The sequence below is a fragment of the Dermacentor variabilis genome, chromosome 6 (genome assembly GCF_050947875.1).
Source record: "Dermacentor variabilis isolate Ectoservices chromosome 6, ASM5094787v1, whole genome shotgun sequence".
NCBI classification, from domain to species: domain Eukaryota; kingdom Metazoa; phylum Arthropoda; class Arachnida; order Ixodida; family Ixodidae; genus Dermacentor; species Dermacentor variabilis.
This window is the reverse complement of record NC_134573.1, coordinates 137,923,888-137,940,367: the sequence shown is the minus strand read 5'-3', so window position 1 is coordinate 137,940,367 and position 16,480 is coordinate 137,923,888. Positions and strand designations below refer to the sequence as shown.

General features: G+C 44.0%; 1 protein-coding gene and 1 non-coding gene across 2 annotated transcripts; both read right to left on the bottom strand.

Annotated features, from left to right (window-relative positions):
- Nucleotides 1-5,325: 5,325 nt before the first annotated feature.
- On the bottom strand, nt 5,326-5,399 carry TRNAS-GGA (transfer RNA serine (anticodon GGA)). The gene has a single exon. It is a non-coding gene; the product is annotated as a tRNA-Ser (tRNA).
- A 180-nt stretch (nt 5,400-5,579) lies between these two features.
- Nucleotides 5,580-16,454, bottom strand: LOC142585291 (pre-mRNA-processing factor 17). Its single transcript, XM_075695939.1, has 12 exons — nt 16,179-16,454; nt 15,983-16,069; nt 15,644-15,773; nt 14,380-14,609; nt 13,044-13,140; nt 11,853-12,067; nt 10,323-10,470; nt 9,875-9,990; nt 8,838-9,048; nt 6,868-6,968; nt 6,719-6,762; nt 5,580-5,841 (listed from the first exon to the last, which is right to left on the bottom strand). Exons 1-12 carry the CDS (start codon nt 16,344-16,346, stop codon nt 5,664-5,666), a joined length of 1,725 nt encoding a protein of 574 aa, XP_075552054.1. The 5' UTR covers nt 16,347-16,454; the 3' UTR covers nt 5,580-5,663.
- Between the last annotated feature and the right edge of the window lie 26 nt (nt 16,455-16,480).

The window sequence follows — 16,480 nt, the reverse complement described above, 5'->3', positions numbered from 1 at the left end:
GCGGGTCAATATGTCGACGCCTGCGCCGTGGGCCTCGCGTGCGCGGGCGTAGGCGTCGCGGTTCCTACAACTTGGCCGCGGGCGCTGTATTTATTTTCCGCGTCGCGCGGAGCTTTTAATTCGGTGACCGACGAGACCGCGAAGTGGTGCGAGTTATGAGACGTATTTGTCTTCAGCGCCAAAACGCGCTCACAGCGTTCAAATGTTATTCGTGGCGTTTCTTTTGGAGCGTGCGAAACGTAATTTGAAACATACGTTATTTCGAGCAACTAGATGTAGTCGCGGGTCCGGCTTCCTGCGTTGCAAACTTGAACCGTGTCGTGGACGCTGCGCGTCGTTCTGCACAGTGGTAACCGATAACAAAGCAGCCAGACGTGGGTGCGGGAAGAAAAATGAAGTACCTCGACTAATGGGCACGCACAATTATCATAATTTGCGGAAGAGGGAAGACTCGGTGAGGTATACCGCGGACACCAAAGGCTGGGCTGCCGTGAGTACAGCATACAGCCACAGTATTTGTTAGACCTAATATAGTTTGTCATCACAATTAAAACAGCACTGCGCTCTGAGAGACGCTGTGGAGAGAGACATTCGAGTTTACTTTTGACCATCTGGGTTCTCTACGCGCACCTATATAGAAGCACGTAATCTTTAATTTCTCCGGGGCTATCTATATGTTACTGCACGAGGTGATAAGGGCGAATGGAATCGTCAACGGAGAAGTTAGCTGCGATTCACACAAACTAGAAAAAAAAAAGAGCTGCACTTTTGTAATAAGAGAGGGACTTGGGAGGTGTTCTTAGTTACGGCAAAATTTTTATAGCGTAGCCACGTACCGCAGTCTTTAAAAGAATAGTTTCTTTGCGAGGCGCATAAGGTCGTCTTCGTTCGCCACGTCATTGTCCACCGTGGCCTCTGAAGTACGCGCACTCACATCACCACTCAGGGTGCGTGCGCATCACGTGGCACAGTGGGTACCGCCGCGGTTATACCTGCTGCACAGTGCCGCAAGAGACTCTAACGAGAAACAATTAATCAGTTGAAGCTAACAAAGTATAGCTTGAATACTCTATATTTCCATTAACTTCACGATAACGGGTTAATTATTAGTGAATAAAATGAAAGACGAAGTTCCATTTTTGAATTTCGCGCCGAAACACCAGCGCCGAAACGTCAGTGTGACGTCGGGGATTTAAGTTCTTTCTTCTTTTTTTTTTCGTGTTTGCGGCGCTGTGATTTAAAAGTTCTTCGACGTTGCTAACTTTAGTCTTCGCTTTTTTTTTTACAGAACAGTGTATTCCATCTCTATCGGCGAAAGGTCAACTTGGCCCGAGCAGACCTCGTCGTTATCTATAACGTCACACAGAGATGTCGCGGAGACTTTCAAGGTGACGTCGCCGCCCGTCGACCGTTCTTGCGTCTTTTATGGCCCCCCAAGCCACCTCTCTCGGCAAGTGTGGCTTTATTGTTATTGTAGACGGGTGCAGTTCAATAATACAGGCTCAACATATTTCTAGTGTCCCCTTTGAAGCGAACACTAAAGAAGAAAACAAAAAATGGTCTCACCTGCATTAGTACGTTAACCCGCAGTAATACAAGAAGCACAACTTTTACCGCGAGAAGAGGCATGCGCCAGAAAACGCGCAAAATGCAGAGACGGGCAGCGCCGCCGCCTTCAAGTTCCCGCAACAACTCGACGTGACGTCATTAATTTTGACAGCATCTGCTAGTGCCTATAGTTAATTCTTTTATCGGTAAATATTGACTGCAGTGTGTTCGAAAGGAACCAAAGATCGAGCACAGCAAGTTTCTGGAGCTTTCACGGAGCCAACGCCTGCCCAAGCACGAAAAAAAAAAATATCTGAAATTTGTGACATCACACTGACGTACCAGCGCTGGAGTTCTGATGCGAAATTCAAAAATATCGAACTTCGAACTTCATTTTCTCTTCTACTAATAAATCCATTATTGAAAAATTATTGAAAATAGAGTAGGTGGCCTGTCGACGGCGACAGCGTGACGGACAGGGTGGGCATTCACAGCAAATCGAGCTCTGGTATTTCAATAAAATATCTCTAGAAAATACCTCCAGTAGTGGTCCAGCCAGTTTAGAATTTGGAGCAATTCTGGGAGCAGGAAAAAGTGTCGTTCTGGAGCAGTTTAGGAGCAGTCACACCAGCATTTGGAGCAGTTCCAGATGAGAAAGTTTGGGTCTTCTTGGAGTGCTTAGTGTAGTAAAGCAGTAATTTGTAGCCACACGGCGAAGCTTATTATTGCTGTGCAGGCAGTAAGTGCTACTCAAGAGTGAAGCAAGACACAAAGCCAACAGCAACCAGTTAGGCTTGCCTTCCCACAGGCGGCATACCATGCACGGTATGTTGCAAACATTTTTATTTGGGTAGGCAAGGAAGTGAATCTTGTAAACAATTGAATAGAATGTTGTACGCTAAGGAGAACAAAGATATGCGCCTGGACGCGAGACGTAAGTAAAATTACAAATGATCTGGAACAACTTGCGGCGTCAGGCACGAGTCAAAAAGTGATGGACAAATGTCTTATGTGCATTCCAAATGGCAAATGTGCGCTGACACGCTTTAACGCACTGGACAAAATGTGTGTTACGCCCAATGACAATACTAGAAGCTCAACAAGAGACTACGCGTCTATGAACGGCGCCAAGATTAGATGCCTCCGTGCGGTGTGTCGCAAAGATGATGGCGATGGAGAACAACTTCCGTACCATCCCGTACACACACTTTCGTTGTGAGGCAGTTTGTCGGCCTCTGCGAATAGACACGAGTTGACTCGCCGTAAAACCGTAACTTTTGTCGCCAATATCCGACTGACCTTTCGAAGCCCTACCTTTTACTGCCCCCAAAGGCTCAAATCGCCACAGGCACGTCCGATATAGCTCTGAAGGCCTGTCAGTACAATTATTTGGCGTATAGGTGCTCGTACTGTGACAGAAGACGGCGGGTGCACGCGTGTATAATTAGGTATGCATACTGTGTGCCGGAATAATTGCCCCCTTCCCACTCTAAGTATGCTTCACCCCAATACTTTGCGTATGTTTCACCGCGTAACACTTCTGATTAAGACGAAGCTGACTTTCGCGAACCAGTATTTCGCGAACGCCTGTATAATTAGGTATACTTACTGTATGCCGGGATAATTGCCCCTTCCCACTCTTGGTATGCTTCACCCCAATACTTCGCGTATGTTTCACCGCGTAACACTTGTGATTAAGACGAAGCTGACTTTCGCGAACCAGTATTATGCAACACGTCGTGCTTTCCGAGCTTCGAAGCCATTGGCGAGGATTACAAAGGCGGGGTAGGCACCATTGCTAACAGCGGCGAGTTGTTTCAATGAAAAAACACGGCACAGAACAGCAAGAAGCTTGGTAGCGAACGTCGAAGTTGCTAGGCCTAGCGTTGCCGCGGTGGTGGCTACGGCTGCCAGCGGATCTGCGTGCGAGAGCGACCGTTCGAGGCGGTGAGGTAATCAAAATGGCGGCGGTGGTGGCTTCAATCAATTCCGTTTTGGACCTGTAGTCATGGCAAAAAGTCCGGAAAATCGGACGTTGAAGGGTTTTCGCGTCCGGAATTTCAGACGTTCTTTGTGCACGTACTCTATGGGGCACCGTGGCGCTGCCGCGAAGGCGTCCGAATTATCGGGCATGCCCGGAAAATAGGTCGTGGACTGTAGTTGCACAACCCTACTGAAAACGTTGTATTGCAGTGAAAACGCGAAAATACCGAACTGTTGCACAGTTCGCGCAAATGGCATCGGAGTGCGCAGCCAGGAGCAGGCAAGTCAAATTGTAGCAAAATGGCGCATTTGGACCACCACTGTGTAACCTTACCTAAAATGTACAGTCGGCATGAAAAAGTATACGGACCGCAGGGTGTGAGAAAAATAATCATGTAGATCCACAGCACTGTGGGAATATTTCCAGGTAGCTGCATGGTACCACGCATCGTTTGGCGTTCTGCAAAGCATCTGCAGATAGACCATCGTGTCTGCGTGACGAGAGCGCATGTGTGACAACAGCAGCAAGGCGACGGCATGACTTGCCTGTACTCGCTGGCGGATCCATAAGGGGCGCATTCGTAATTCCCCTTGAAATAATCATATATACCCATGCACTTTGAATCTCGTTTTAACGAAGCAAAATTTCTTAGAAATGAAGATAACGATTTTTATTACCATGACAACTATTTGGACAGTCCAGACGCGTTTCCGCCGTCGCCGTGATGTTCCACATAAAGTCCAAGTGCGATAACAACGCGGCCGCGCGTCGTATGCTCTAGGTACGAGTGAAAGCGTGCGAGGGTGACCTGAGGATGGTGGCTTGATCTCGCACGCGCAAAGGAGGAAAGCGGGGATGAAGCACGCCGTCTTCCACCGCGCCGGAAGGAAGGCACCCAGTGCTGTTCTACTCTGGCTGCGGCTATCTATGGCGCGGCCGAGTGGGCCCTATCTGGAAAGCGACCTGCGATTAGTACCGAGTCTATAGGTGCACCGAGCGCTCAAGGCTTCGTGTGCGCTGTGTTCTCGCGCCGCCGCTTAGCGTTGAAGCGAGGCAGCGCGAAGGTCAATTCGCTCACTGCTGCCGCTGTTCCTCACGCAAGCGTTTTTGACGAGCTTATCGAGCGAGATGCGTTTGTTTGCCTGTGCGCGCGTGACACCATGCTCGTTCACTTGTTACAGTAAGCGAATGTTCAGGTCCTGGAGTTGCAGCAACAGAATATTTACGAATTTTACGTTCATAGAACTACCTCGCAATTTTCCTGGAACTACTTAAATTTGAGCTCAACCACATTATTAAAAATCCGATCACTGTATTATTTGAACCTAAGCATTCAGAAGCATTTGTCCTATAGCCGTCAGTCAGCATTCCTTTATACATATACATATGTTTGCATTTTACTCCTTTATAGCTTACCTTGTTTTCAAACTCCAGCTTTGTAGCTCATGCTGGTGTGATGCTGGCTAGAAAGGAACTCTTTTATCAATGATCTAAAATTTTACAATTTGTGTTCGATTTCCAAAACAGTGCTATGGCATATAACATACAGCTTTTCACTTAGCAAAGCATACCATCATGAGCCGATCAACAACTTTGGAACTGGTATCTAGTACCTGCAATAAGATTCATATAGCAGTCTTCTCACTTTATCTGGACGGCTCCATCTAGATGAAATTCTAGATAAGTGTATTTAATAAAGGGAAATGAGACAGCCACCCAAATGTAGCTAAGTGCTACAAAGGAAACCCATACGGGTTCCTTGAAAGAAAAGCCTCCCAGTTGAAGAAAAATTTTTCCTGGTCCGGGATTCGAACCCGGGACCACCGCCTTTCCGGGGCAGCCGCTCTACCATCTGAGCTAACCAGGTGGCTAGAAGATGGCAGGGTGAAGTTGAATTCATCAACTCAAAGCAAAGGCAAGCGTTTGACATAATAGTGCTGCAGAAATCCGCAAAGTGGAAACCACCTTGCGGGTTTCTGCAGAACTATTACGTCATGAGTGTTTTTATTTTTGTGCAATGTCGTTTCTCTATAGCATTAGTTTACGAAAACATTAGATGTTTTTACGACTTTACATACAGTTTTTATTTATGATACAGTGATTTTATTTACAGCAGTGCTTTGTGTTGGGCTCAGTCCCAGAACTTGATGGTGCCGTCCCAGCCAGCGGTGGCCACCTTTGATGTTTCGTGTGGATGCCAGAGGGTGCTGATACATACTGCATCATGAGCCTTGAACTTCGTATACAACTTTGTCGTCTTCCAGTCCCAAACGTACAGCTTCCCATCAGCATCACCGGATATCAAGTAGCTGCAAGAGAACAACAGAATTTCAAAGCAAGGAGAAAAAAACATGACCAAAGGTGCTATATGGTTTTTGATTTAATACATCATATCATTACATAATATGAATGCACCCTCGTGGTGACGATCATGAAGAAAGCTGCACTTGGGCAGCTTGACTAACCCTATTACAACCAGGTCACAAAGACAGCAATGAAGCAGATGGTGTAAGAGAATTCTTAAGAGCAAATATACATAAAATATTTCTGATCAGAAAGCACAAAGAAATATCAGAAAAGACAATTAGGGCATGGTTTCCAATGTAACTTTCTTTGATAAGGCGCGCAAGCTGTTCTCCATTTGTTTGTAGGCAAGGTAGACAATACTGAAAGAGTTGCCGATATGTTACCGTGGAATAAGACGATGATGTGTTATGCCTCGTAATGCAAGAGGTGGGATTAGCTCTTAAATTTGGTAAAGGGAATATGTGGACACCATTTTGAATTATGGTATTTCAGATCTAAATGCTGTTAACAAGTGGTACTCGTAATGAACCTAAAATTTCTATCTTTTAAATTTCACAAATAATTCAGACATGCGCGCTGTACAGAGGACCTGCAATGGAACATTGGCTATAGTCTTTAGTGTTCTCTTGCTACTGGAGAAAGATTTTAGACAGAAATTGCTAGCATTCCTATGCATTGTAGTGTTACTTTTTTTTCTGGCTAGCTGTAAGAAACCTAACCTTAACCTAACATGTTTTGCACTTCAGAAACATAGGCAGCAACAAAAGAGAGGCTAATGCAAGAGCAAATACTGTCACTACCCAGACAGTATGGGCCAATGTTGGTTCAACATCGGCTCTGCTTCTTGTGTTGCTTCGCAAAGGAGAGTGACATGCTTACCTCATGTCTGGTGAGAAGTCCAAACCACAAGCGTAGCCGGCAACCTAAAAATACAATAAAAGGTCAACGTCTAGTCATACGGGAGGCACAGGAGGCGGGACAAACAAGAAGTGTGACCCAGAGTGTCGATAACTTTTGAGAACACATACCATGTGTCCCTCAAATGTCTTTTTCCGGTTCAACTTGAATCGATTGAGGGCTGAGAAGATCATGATCTTGTTGTCCATCGATTGGCATGCCAACCATTTTCCTGTGTGAAAAGCCATAGAAATGTTATTCCACATGCTCGTGGAGGATGATAATTTAAAACTGTCCAAAATTGCGTAAATTGTCCAAAATTGAGTAAGCCTATACTCCATTTCATACATCATATGCAATGCTACGAAGGCAAAGAGACTTCTCTCAGTGCTTGCATTTGCGACCAAACAATAGTTCATCACATATTAAACATATATGGTTGCATCATGTGTCATGTAATTTGATGCAACATTGAGTTTATGCTGCAAAATATGCCGTAATTTGGCGCAGTGAGTGGATGACGTATTCCTGCAACCAGTGGCTGCAGTGAAGCACTTGCGCTGGCAACCAATATACATAGCAAATGTCACATACCAGATGCACAAACGTGCAAAATTTATATACAGTTAACCCACGATATAATAAAGTTGGTAAAATCTGCAATTTGCTTCGTTATATTGAAATTTGATATTTTATGTAAAAAACTAGAGTCACCGATAAATTTTCCTTACACAGATGGGCCACAAGATCTTCCAAATTATCGGGCAATTGGAACAGCAAATTTGAATGAGAAAAAAAAATATAATTTGGTTGAATTTCAGATGGCAACCAAAGATACAGTTTCATGCCGTGTCAACGATATCTTCACACTGGCAGTATGAAGTAAAGCCAGCCAAGCTTTCGCGTCCACTTCGCCCCGGCAGATGATAGTGTCACCCGCAGTGGGAAGATGCTCTCATGAAGAGTGGCGGCAGCTGGGGACAAATGCTTCATCTGCTTCTCGTTTCACACACATCTCTGGAACTCGAGATTACGCAACTTCCCAGCACTAAACGCACGAAAAGAGGACACATGACGCAATGCCATCTCAGCTCGCCCATTCTTTCCACGTGAGGCGGATTACCTCTAAAACAGGGTGCGCTTGGGCTGCGTGTGCGCTAAGCCACGCTAACAGTCGTGCGCAGCCACGACCGCATCAGGGAAGCAGTTGCACACCAACCTGTGTACAGGGCATCATAGGATCTTATCGCACTTGGACTTTATACCGAACATGACGCTCCTCTGCTTCAGTGGTTGGTTTCAGAGGAGCATTCGCAAGGAGCCGCATGTAATTCAACCATTTGACCATCTGCATCTACGGAAGTTTCCATTCGTTGCCTCGGTATCCCTTCGCGGTGGCAGTGAGATTTTGTTATATTGAAATTGTGTATAAACACACTTCGTTATTATTGAGGTTCAAAACACACAGTGTTCTATGGACAAGGAACTATGAAAAGTTAAATACTTTGTTATATCGAGGTTTAGCTGTAAGTGATTCAACATAACCTGATGTCCACAAGTTGTAGTTATATAGTTAACTTAAACCTTCCTTCTTTTCACAAGCCAGGTGGATTTGTCATTCCATTATTTTGAGCATGCAGTGACGGCCATCATAAACTGCCATATTTTGACACTAAAGCCGATTCTCCTCCCTCTTTCACCTAGACATATGAGAAAAAAAGTTTTGACTCAATTATTGTAGATATGGTCTGTACTTAGTATGCCTCCGCAAATGTCAAACACAATGAACACAAAGTCATAGCCAGCAACAACTTAACAATGCAGAGCCAAATATACACTGCTGTAGAGGAAATTTGTATAGATGCACCTGTCAACTATACTTGCCCATCTCCGGGACTTTACAGCAGAAGTGAACTTCTTTCAACATTGCCATTTCTCGGGTACTCTTGTTTTCAATTGCGCAACCACAGAATCGGCAGAATCCACAGAACCACAGAAACCACAGAATCGATTTTGTGGCTGGAGCTTGTACTGAATTTTTAGGTTGTCACTGAGCATAGTGACAGACACACAGTACTGCCTTGAAGTCACTACAACGTACCATTGGGCGATAGTGTGACTGCAGGCATGGAGTGCATGGAAGGGTCCGCAATGTATTTCATGTCGACGGGGATGTCCCACTCCCAGACACGCATGCTCTTGTCATCAGATGTGGAGACGAAGCGGCGGTTGTCATCAACGAATGTGATGGTGTTGACAGCGCCAAGATGCCTGTCATATTCCTGGACAATCTCTTTGGTTCTGATGTCCCACTGTTTATGGATAAGAGGAAATGGAAAGTGCAACTGTAACATGTGATTGGCACAAATACTGATAGCAGCACTGATACCGATTCATAATCTTTGATATTAGGAACGACAGATATGCCTACAACTTATGTTGTTCTCTTAACACCCTGTTACATGAACCTAGTTAGAAGTCATTACAGGTAAACGAGTTTTCGTTGTATGCATATTATGAAAGTGAACCAAACAGCAGTAGTAATGAATACTTTTATGAGAGCTTGTAAATTAATGACATCCAAATAATTAAAAATTTGTGTAATACTGCTTTAACTGATGCCTTTCAATTAGCTCATACAGGCAAAATGAAACATTGTTTTTTTCATGTCCAGAGTGCATACAGATATCTAAACTGATCTCTGAAATTATATACTATTACAGAGAGCAATCTAAAGCTCTCTAAAACAGATGTTGAGAAATGCAATGTGTACATAATGACACTACAGCCTAACACAAAAGCAACTGAAAACTTATTTTTTGTCATGACATCACACGCAGTACTAATAAGCATAACAAAATTTGAAAGAAAACTTATAGTACAGATGGTCCACTGTCTTTTCATGTAAACAACATCACGAGAACACAGTGAGCTTTCATCATAAATCGCACATAACTCGTGACCATAAACAAAAGCTAAGACTTAGCACTGTGGTACTTGCAACTATAGAAGGAATATTACCTTTTCTCACATCAATACCCGACAAATTTTTTTCAGATACTAAAAGTGAACGACTGCAAGCAAGCAACAGAAATAGAACAATTAAAAGCAATCAGAAGCTGAAACAGCAAGACTCACACAGACTATCTTCTTGTCTGAGGTGCCAGCCACAAACAGGTTCTGCTTGTCGTGGTCAGGGTTGAATTTGACACAGTAAGCCACTTTGCGATTGGTGAACCTTGCTATGCAGTTGCCTGTATAAATGCAAGAAAGTGTTGCAAGGCAGTGAGACCATAGGCATGAGTTTGCTCAAAGAAAATATTTCTTAGCAAATCAATGTGAAAAGTTTGACAATTCTAGAAAAATGAACGTTGCAGTTGTAAAAACATGCAATATACACAGCTGTGTGAGCATGCTGTGGATAAAAAAATGTTGCATCAGGAAAAACAATCCAGCGTCTGTGCTTCAGATACTCCGTAAAGTCAAATGGAAAGCAAGTTGCAGTCGCTCAAACGGGCAACTAGTGTCGTGTATGTCCAGTGTGGAACTTCCTCGAATTTAAAACCGGGACGGGCATGTCACTCACCCGTCTCTGTGTCCCAGAGCTTGACATAACGGTCGTAGCCAGCCGAGAGGAAGCGCTCGCCCTTGTTGTCAAAGGCAATGTCCCTAACCGCCTGCCGGTGGCCGTTGTACGTCCGGATGCAGCGCCGCTCGTTGTACACCTCCCACAACTGCATTTCAAAAGTGCTAGCCGTGAGCAAGGCACGTCTAAAAAGGCAGTTAAGAGTTCTATTTATTAGAATGAGGTTATCATGGACAAGGATGACGAGTAATACCCATGCCACAAGGGCACAACAGAAATGAACTGCTATGTTGCTTTAAAGTTTAATCTCACTTGTGGGGCAGTGAATTCTCAGCTCATTTGTCTGTCAAATGCATACTTTCTCATTCCCAAGCTAGCAGCTGCGACCGCATGCTAAAAGCACATTTCTGAGGTAATCTGAAATAATTCTGCATAAATTATTCTGCAAGCTAGCTTTTTAAAATTAAGTTACGATTGGCAAACAAACTTATTGAATTCGCTGCAGCTATTGTCATTGTGACATTCAATGTCATAATAATGATATGTGTGTTTAGCAGCAACTTTATATGCAATTGCATCCTTGCCTGTGCTGCCCAGGTGTAAAATTGATTCGGCTTAGTTAACAGTGTCTCACCATGTATTATCTGCAGTCAGTCAATGAATATCAATTACCTGATGGGGTTAACATTGACTATCATGCAATCGCTGACCACTGTGAGGTATACTTTCTCAAATCCACTGTCTTTAGGAATATTTGTCATCTTTTATTGAAGACACAAGCATGGACATCGAGAAATTCCTGAAGTGAAAAGCATGCAGACTAGCAGAAGTCGGGAACAACTGTGCCCACCCTGTAACCCTTCGCTGCAGTTTATGTTCGACACTGCCACATATGTAGGTTGGCACCATGAGCAGAACCAGCAGATTCAGCATTCAACAGTGAATTACACAGTGGAATGTTGCCAACATGCTTCCCTTATTGTAACATTTCTGGAGTCTGACACTTCTAACTTAACAGCATGTTATCAGTTACAGAATATGTTTTGCCAACCACTCTATCAAATCCTGAAATTCTATGAGAAACATAACTGTAGAGCTCTGCTGTATTGTGGCAAAGTACTTGTCCCCACTCCTGAGGTAAACGTCAGTATGCACAAAGCTGTACGAACAGGGTAAAAAGAAAAAAAAAACAGCCTGTACATTGAAAGAACGGTGCCTGCCAGCCAGACCAACAATGGGGACATCGCGAAGGGTAGTGGCAATTGCATGTCATCAAAGTGAAGTGTGCCGGCTTGTTCTGCAGCTAGAAAAAGTACAAGAGGCCTTTTGTTGTGCTAAAAGCCTGCAGTACTGTTGTTACGAGAGGGCACAGGCAACACAGAATGCAGCTGTTGCTAGGATCAGTTAATGTTTCAACATTACCTGTGCGCTGCTCCACAAAGTTTGAATTGGCATGGCATAAGTTGGTTGCCTTATCAGGCAAGTCAGCACTTCTGCCTATCTTACTCGGTGCTTTGGGCAAGGTCGTACCTTGACTTTGCAGTCCATGCTGCAAGAGAGCAGCAGGTGGGCGGACCGAGGGAACCAGCGGATTGCCGACAGGCCCTTTGAGTGGCCCGACCAGGTGTGGATGAGACGCTTGGGCAGGAAGCACTTGTCGGGCGGCTCGCTCGAGCGGAGATTCACGCCCACATCCTGTGGAACGTGCAGGAACGACCGGCCCTGGTAGTCGTACGGGTCCTTGACTGCAACGGCATGAAGCACACGTGTCAGAAATCATGACATTGGCAGAGTGACGTCAAAGTCTCTGGGTGTTGGTGGTTGTGGGCCGTTTAACCTAATCGGGTGTAACGTTGGAAACAGAGTTGAAGGAAACAGCAAGGACAGCATTTAACCACCAAATGACTTTTAGTGAACAAATTACACAAACAATAATGCACAGGTTGTCATTACAACCTGTGTTTGCATGGATAAGATCAGTTCAACATTTTATTCATGTACATTTACTAGTTCCTTCTCAAAGTCCCTTGTTCCATGTTCGGCACTACAAGATGAAGAGAGATACTATTGAGTGGAAGGCTGTCTGGTCGAGGTGAATTGCATTAAGAACGGGTGGAAAGCACAAATAGCAAGCCGTCACCCTTCCACTAAAGCAATTGATCATGTGAGAACGACACAACCGCCTAATCAGTGCCATTTGCAGTGACTGTGAACAAGGCTACCGCATGGGAGCTGAAAGACCATTTTCTGCTAACTCAAGCGTGTTTCTTCCTCATGAAATTAACGCTTAGCCCATTAGCATTGTATCTATGGAGTTGAGCATGTGAAGATCATGCTATATTTCACATCAGCTCACTCATCTGCTGTCAAAAAACAAATCATGAACGGAGCACACAAACTGAACCAGGGTGTTGAACCTAGTCTACGTTGGTTACCCGTGAGCAAGAATATGGAACAAAGACTGAATTTGTTCGTAACTCAGACATACAAACTGAAATTAATGAGTGCACTGTGAAATTTGCAATGCTGAGTTTAGATCGCAGTCCTAAGAATAAAGTAACATGCATAAACAGTGAAGACAATCCGATTTACCATGGAACCCCTGGGAAGTATACTATGTGATGCAAAATGGGAACGGCTCGATAGACAATGCACTTCAAAGCATAATAATGTTTAACATGACCTAGATGAGGAAGAAAATAACATAGAGAGGCCGCTTACTGTGCAACACCGTCTTCTCTTCCATCGGCTTATCCTCGGTACGTCGACCCTTTTTGTTCCTTTTTGCCATAATTTCATCCAGTTCTTCCTGCTCCTCCTGCAAATTGCACAGCATCGCAATAACTGTAAGACACAAGCCTTCTCATTTGTGCCATGCCAGAAAGCAGTCAAGACATTATAATTTCTTCATGGCTATTTCCTTACTCCCCATGTGCAAAAAAAAAAAAAAAAAACCTCCCTTTCAAAAATTCTACAAGCTACAGGACTGCTCTGAACAAAGCTGTGAACCTCTTAGTGCAAGATCATTTGTCAGCAGGAAATTTACATTTCTGGGTTTAGCACAATGTGGTGTTTACAGCTTCTAGCATTTCTTTACTTGTATATGCAGGATTGTGCCTACATGGGCTGGTTGGTTTACCAAAAAAATGCAGTACACAGATTGGAAGAACTTACACAATGAAACAGTGTTTTTCATACCTTTACCCGAATTCGTCCTATAACTTAGGGTCCTTCAGTTGTTGGTAAAACCCGGTAATGCCCGATTTTTGTACCCCAAACATATACTGCATCCACATGACAACGGGATGACATATACAAATGCGCTCTTGCATTCTACACATTTATTTGCACGTTTCGTCTCACATTTTATATTTTTGTGCCTGTCAGTGTTTACCTTTATGCAGAGGGCTCCCAGTTTGTGTCGTGCACTAAAAACCAACTGCACTTGTGCGTTCTACGCCTTGTGCTGTAGTTCCTTCACTCTGTGTCCTGCCTTCATGCGGTTTTTTTCTTCGTTGTAAACAATGTAATGCCTCAATGCTCTTTACACCAATATCCAATCATTTACCACAGTAATGCAATGGGTTGATAGGTTCAGGTATCAGAGAGCTTCAGTTTGTCTGTAAGTATATCACCTTTTGTGGAATACTGGGTTATCAGAGAGGTGTACTGCAGCAACAAGGCTGGCAGCGACAACTTTAGACACAGAGAGCACACAAAGCTAATACTTCCAGTGACCTGTCACACTGTACTTAACTGCTCATGCAAAGTGTCTGCACCGATATAATCGTTAACATGCAGCCCTTTTATGATTTTTCGCAACACGAGAATGTTTCAAACACATTGTAGTTAGACAGAGCGTCACAATGTGTCGCTACCAGCTGTGCTGCTGCCGTCCACACCTCAGGTAACCAAGTAATCCGTAAACAGTGCAAAGTTTACGGACGAGCTAAAACTCTCTTTCCACGCAACAGTAAATTTATGCTTGAAACATTTCTTTGCGAGTCTCACTCCAAAAGCCTAAATGTGAGCTATGCATGGAGAGGCTCGGCTGTACCTCACTTGGCTTGACATTTCGTCTCTCATCCCTGTATGGGGCCCAGGGCCCGGCAAAACCATCAATGTCAGAGGGGTCATTGTTCTTGGCTTTCTTCCTTTTGTCGCCCGGTCGAGGTTTTGTCTTTTCGAACACGGTCAGGGAACTGCTTGAAGAAGCACCATCCGAGGAACTGACCATCTTGTGGCCCTCGTCCATGGATCCGTCTGCCGTGGGGTCGAGTGCATAGCCTGCATAATAAGACAGGAGTATACCTGTAAAATCTAGAGCAATAACAGAATGTTAATAAATGTAAAGTACTACATGTATCCTGTGTTTTTTGCCAACATGCCACTTACCACTTAAACAGTGTTCCTTTAGAAACAGTTAACTCTTACAAGTACTTAGGTGTTCATTTAACTACAAACTTGTCATTGTCAATTCACACAAAACACGTTATTAACAATGCTAACCGTATGTTAGGCTACTTGCGCCGTAACTTCGCAAGCTCAACTTCTAGCCTAAAACACCTACTCTATAAAACTCTAATATGTCCTAGATTAGAATCCGCTACCTCTGTATGGGATCCTGGCCAAGATAACCTGAAAACGGCTTTAGAACTTGTCCAAAATAACTCGGTTCAATTTATATTTTCTAATTAAAATAGAAATGCGAGCATTTCTTCCATGAAGCATAATCTTAGTCTTCCTTTGCTGTCTGGTCGACATAGAATTGCATGTGTAGCACTCTGTCATATGATTTATCATCATCCTACACTGCGCAGGCAATTCTTTACAAGAGCGAATTATGCATCACAGCGTGTTGATCTTTGTCATAAATTTGGTACTTATCTATGCCACACAAAGAATTTCCCCCAGTCTTTCTTCCCTCGCACATGTATAGATTGGAACCATCTTCCTGCTGATATCGTACATACTACTGATAACAGCCTTTTTCGTGAAACTTTAGCTAACATTACATAACCAGGAACTTCTTTTTTGTGATACAGCAGCTAACATTGTATATAAAGAAGCCTCTTGTATTCTAGCGTTGTGTTTTGTTCATATTAATCTCTGTGTTTTGTTTACTTTCTATGTTCGAGATTTTATGTTGTACCACTCCCCACTATAGTGCCTCTGGCCCCGAGGGTATGATAAATAAAATTTGAAAGAAATGGACGCGGTCCCAGACAGTGGCAGCAGAGCACGTGCTTGTAACTAATCAGTTTCTATTGGCGATTCCACAGTTGCCGCCACGGTGCCTCGCTAAACCAAAAAGCACTCACCATAGCTGTTAAACGTTAGCCTTTGCGACTCAAAGTGGAAGTCGTTCACATGTGCAGGCTCGACGTATCCAGCCAAGGTGTTCTTAACAGCTTTTTGCTGCTGACTCTTGAAAGGGTTTTCCGGCCCAACCTGCAAGATGTGCACGTGAGATATGGAAACATTGCGATGGAGCCGGAGAAGAGGACGTGTTGATGAGAACGCGGCACAGGCTACCGTGTGACTAGATCAGTGACTCCAGATATTTCAGAATGACAGTCGAAGCGGGCAAATATGACTTCTGATGACAAAAGCTTTCATGTTAGTCACACGACAACGTAAAAAGAGCGATTGATACTCACGACAGGAGCAAACAGGTTTTCATATTTCGGGTTGAACAGCAGTTCTTTGCTGGTAGGGTCAATTGGTTTGACACCGCAAACCGACTCCTACAGGAGTAAGAAAACGACGCTTTACTAATGCGATCACAAATGAATAGTAGTATGTTCGGAAAAATGCATCGACAGCTGAACGTGCTCAGATTTGTCGCTTGCTCACCTTGATGGCGACATCTGGAGCTGCATTTAATTGGTACTTCTTCCGAATCGCGACAACAGATTGCGTCGTATTCGGTAGCTTTGAATAATCCTCCTTAGGTTCTTCTTTTTCCGTCGCATCGTCGTCGTCGCTGCTGGCGTACTCGCAGATTGACAACATCGCCGCCATATTGACGTTTGACACCGTTAGGACCGCATTTATAAAATAGAGTCTAAAGTTCAATTTAAAGGCCTGTTATTACCAATAATCCGCTAAATCTAATAACAAAAATTATGTGATAACATTGCCGCAATTATTTATAT

Bases quoted from the DNA above. Each gene is read 5' to 3' on its own strand.
- LOC142585291 (XM_075695939.1), bottom strand. From the start codon at position 16,346: ATGGCGGCGATGTTGTCAATCTGCGAGTACGCCAGCAGCGACGACGAC. The intron at 9,049-9,874 runs GTGAGTCTTGCT...ATCCATAAACAG, and splicing joins CAGACAAGAAGATAGTCTGT to TGGGACATCAGAACCAAAGA. The intron at 5,842-6,718 runs GTAAGCATGTCA...GTTCTCTTGCAG, and splicing joins GACTTCTCACCAGACATGAG to CTACTTGATATCCGGTGATG.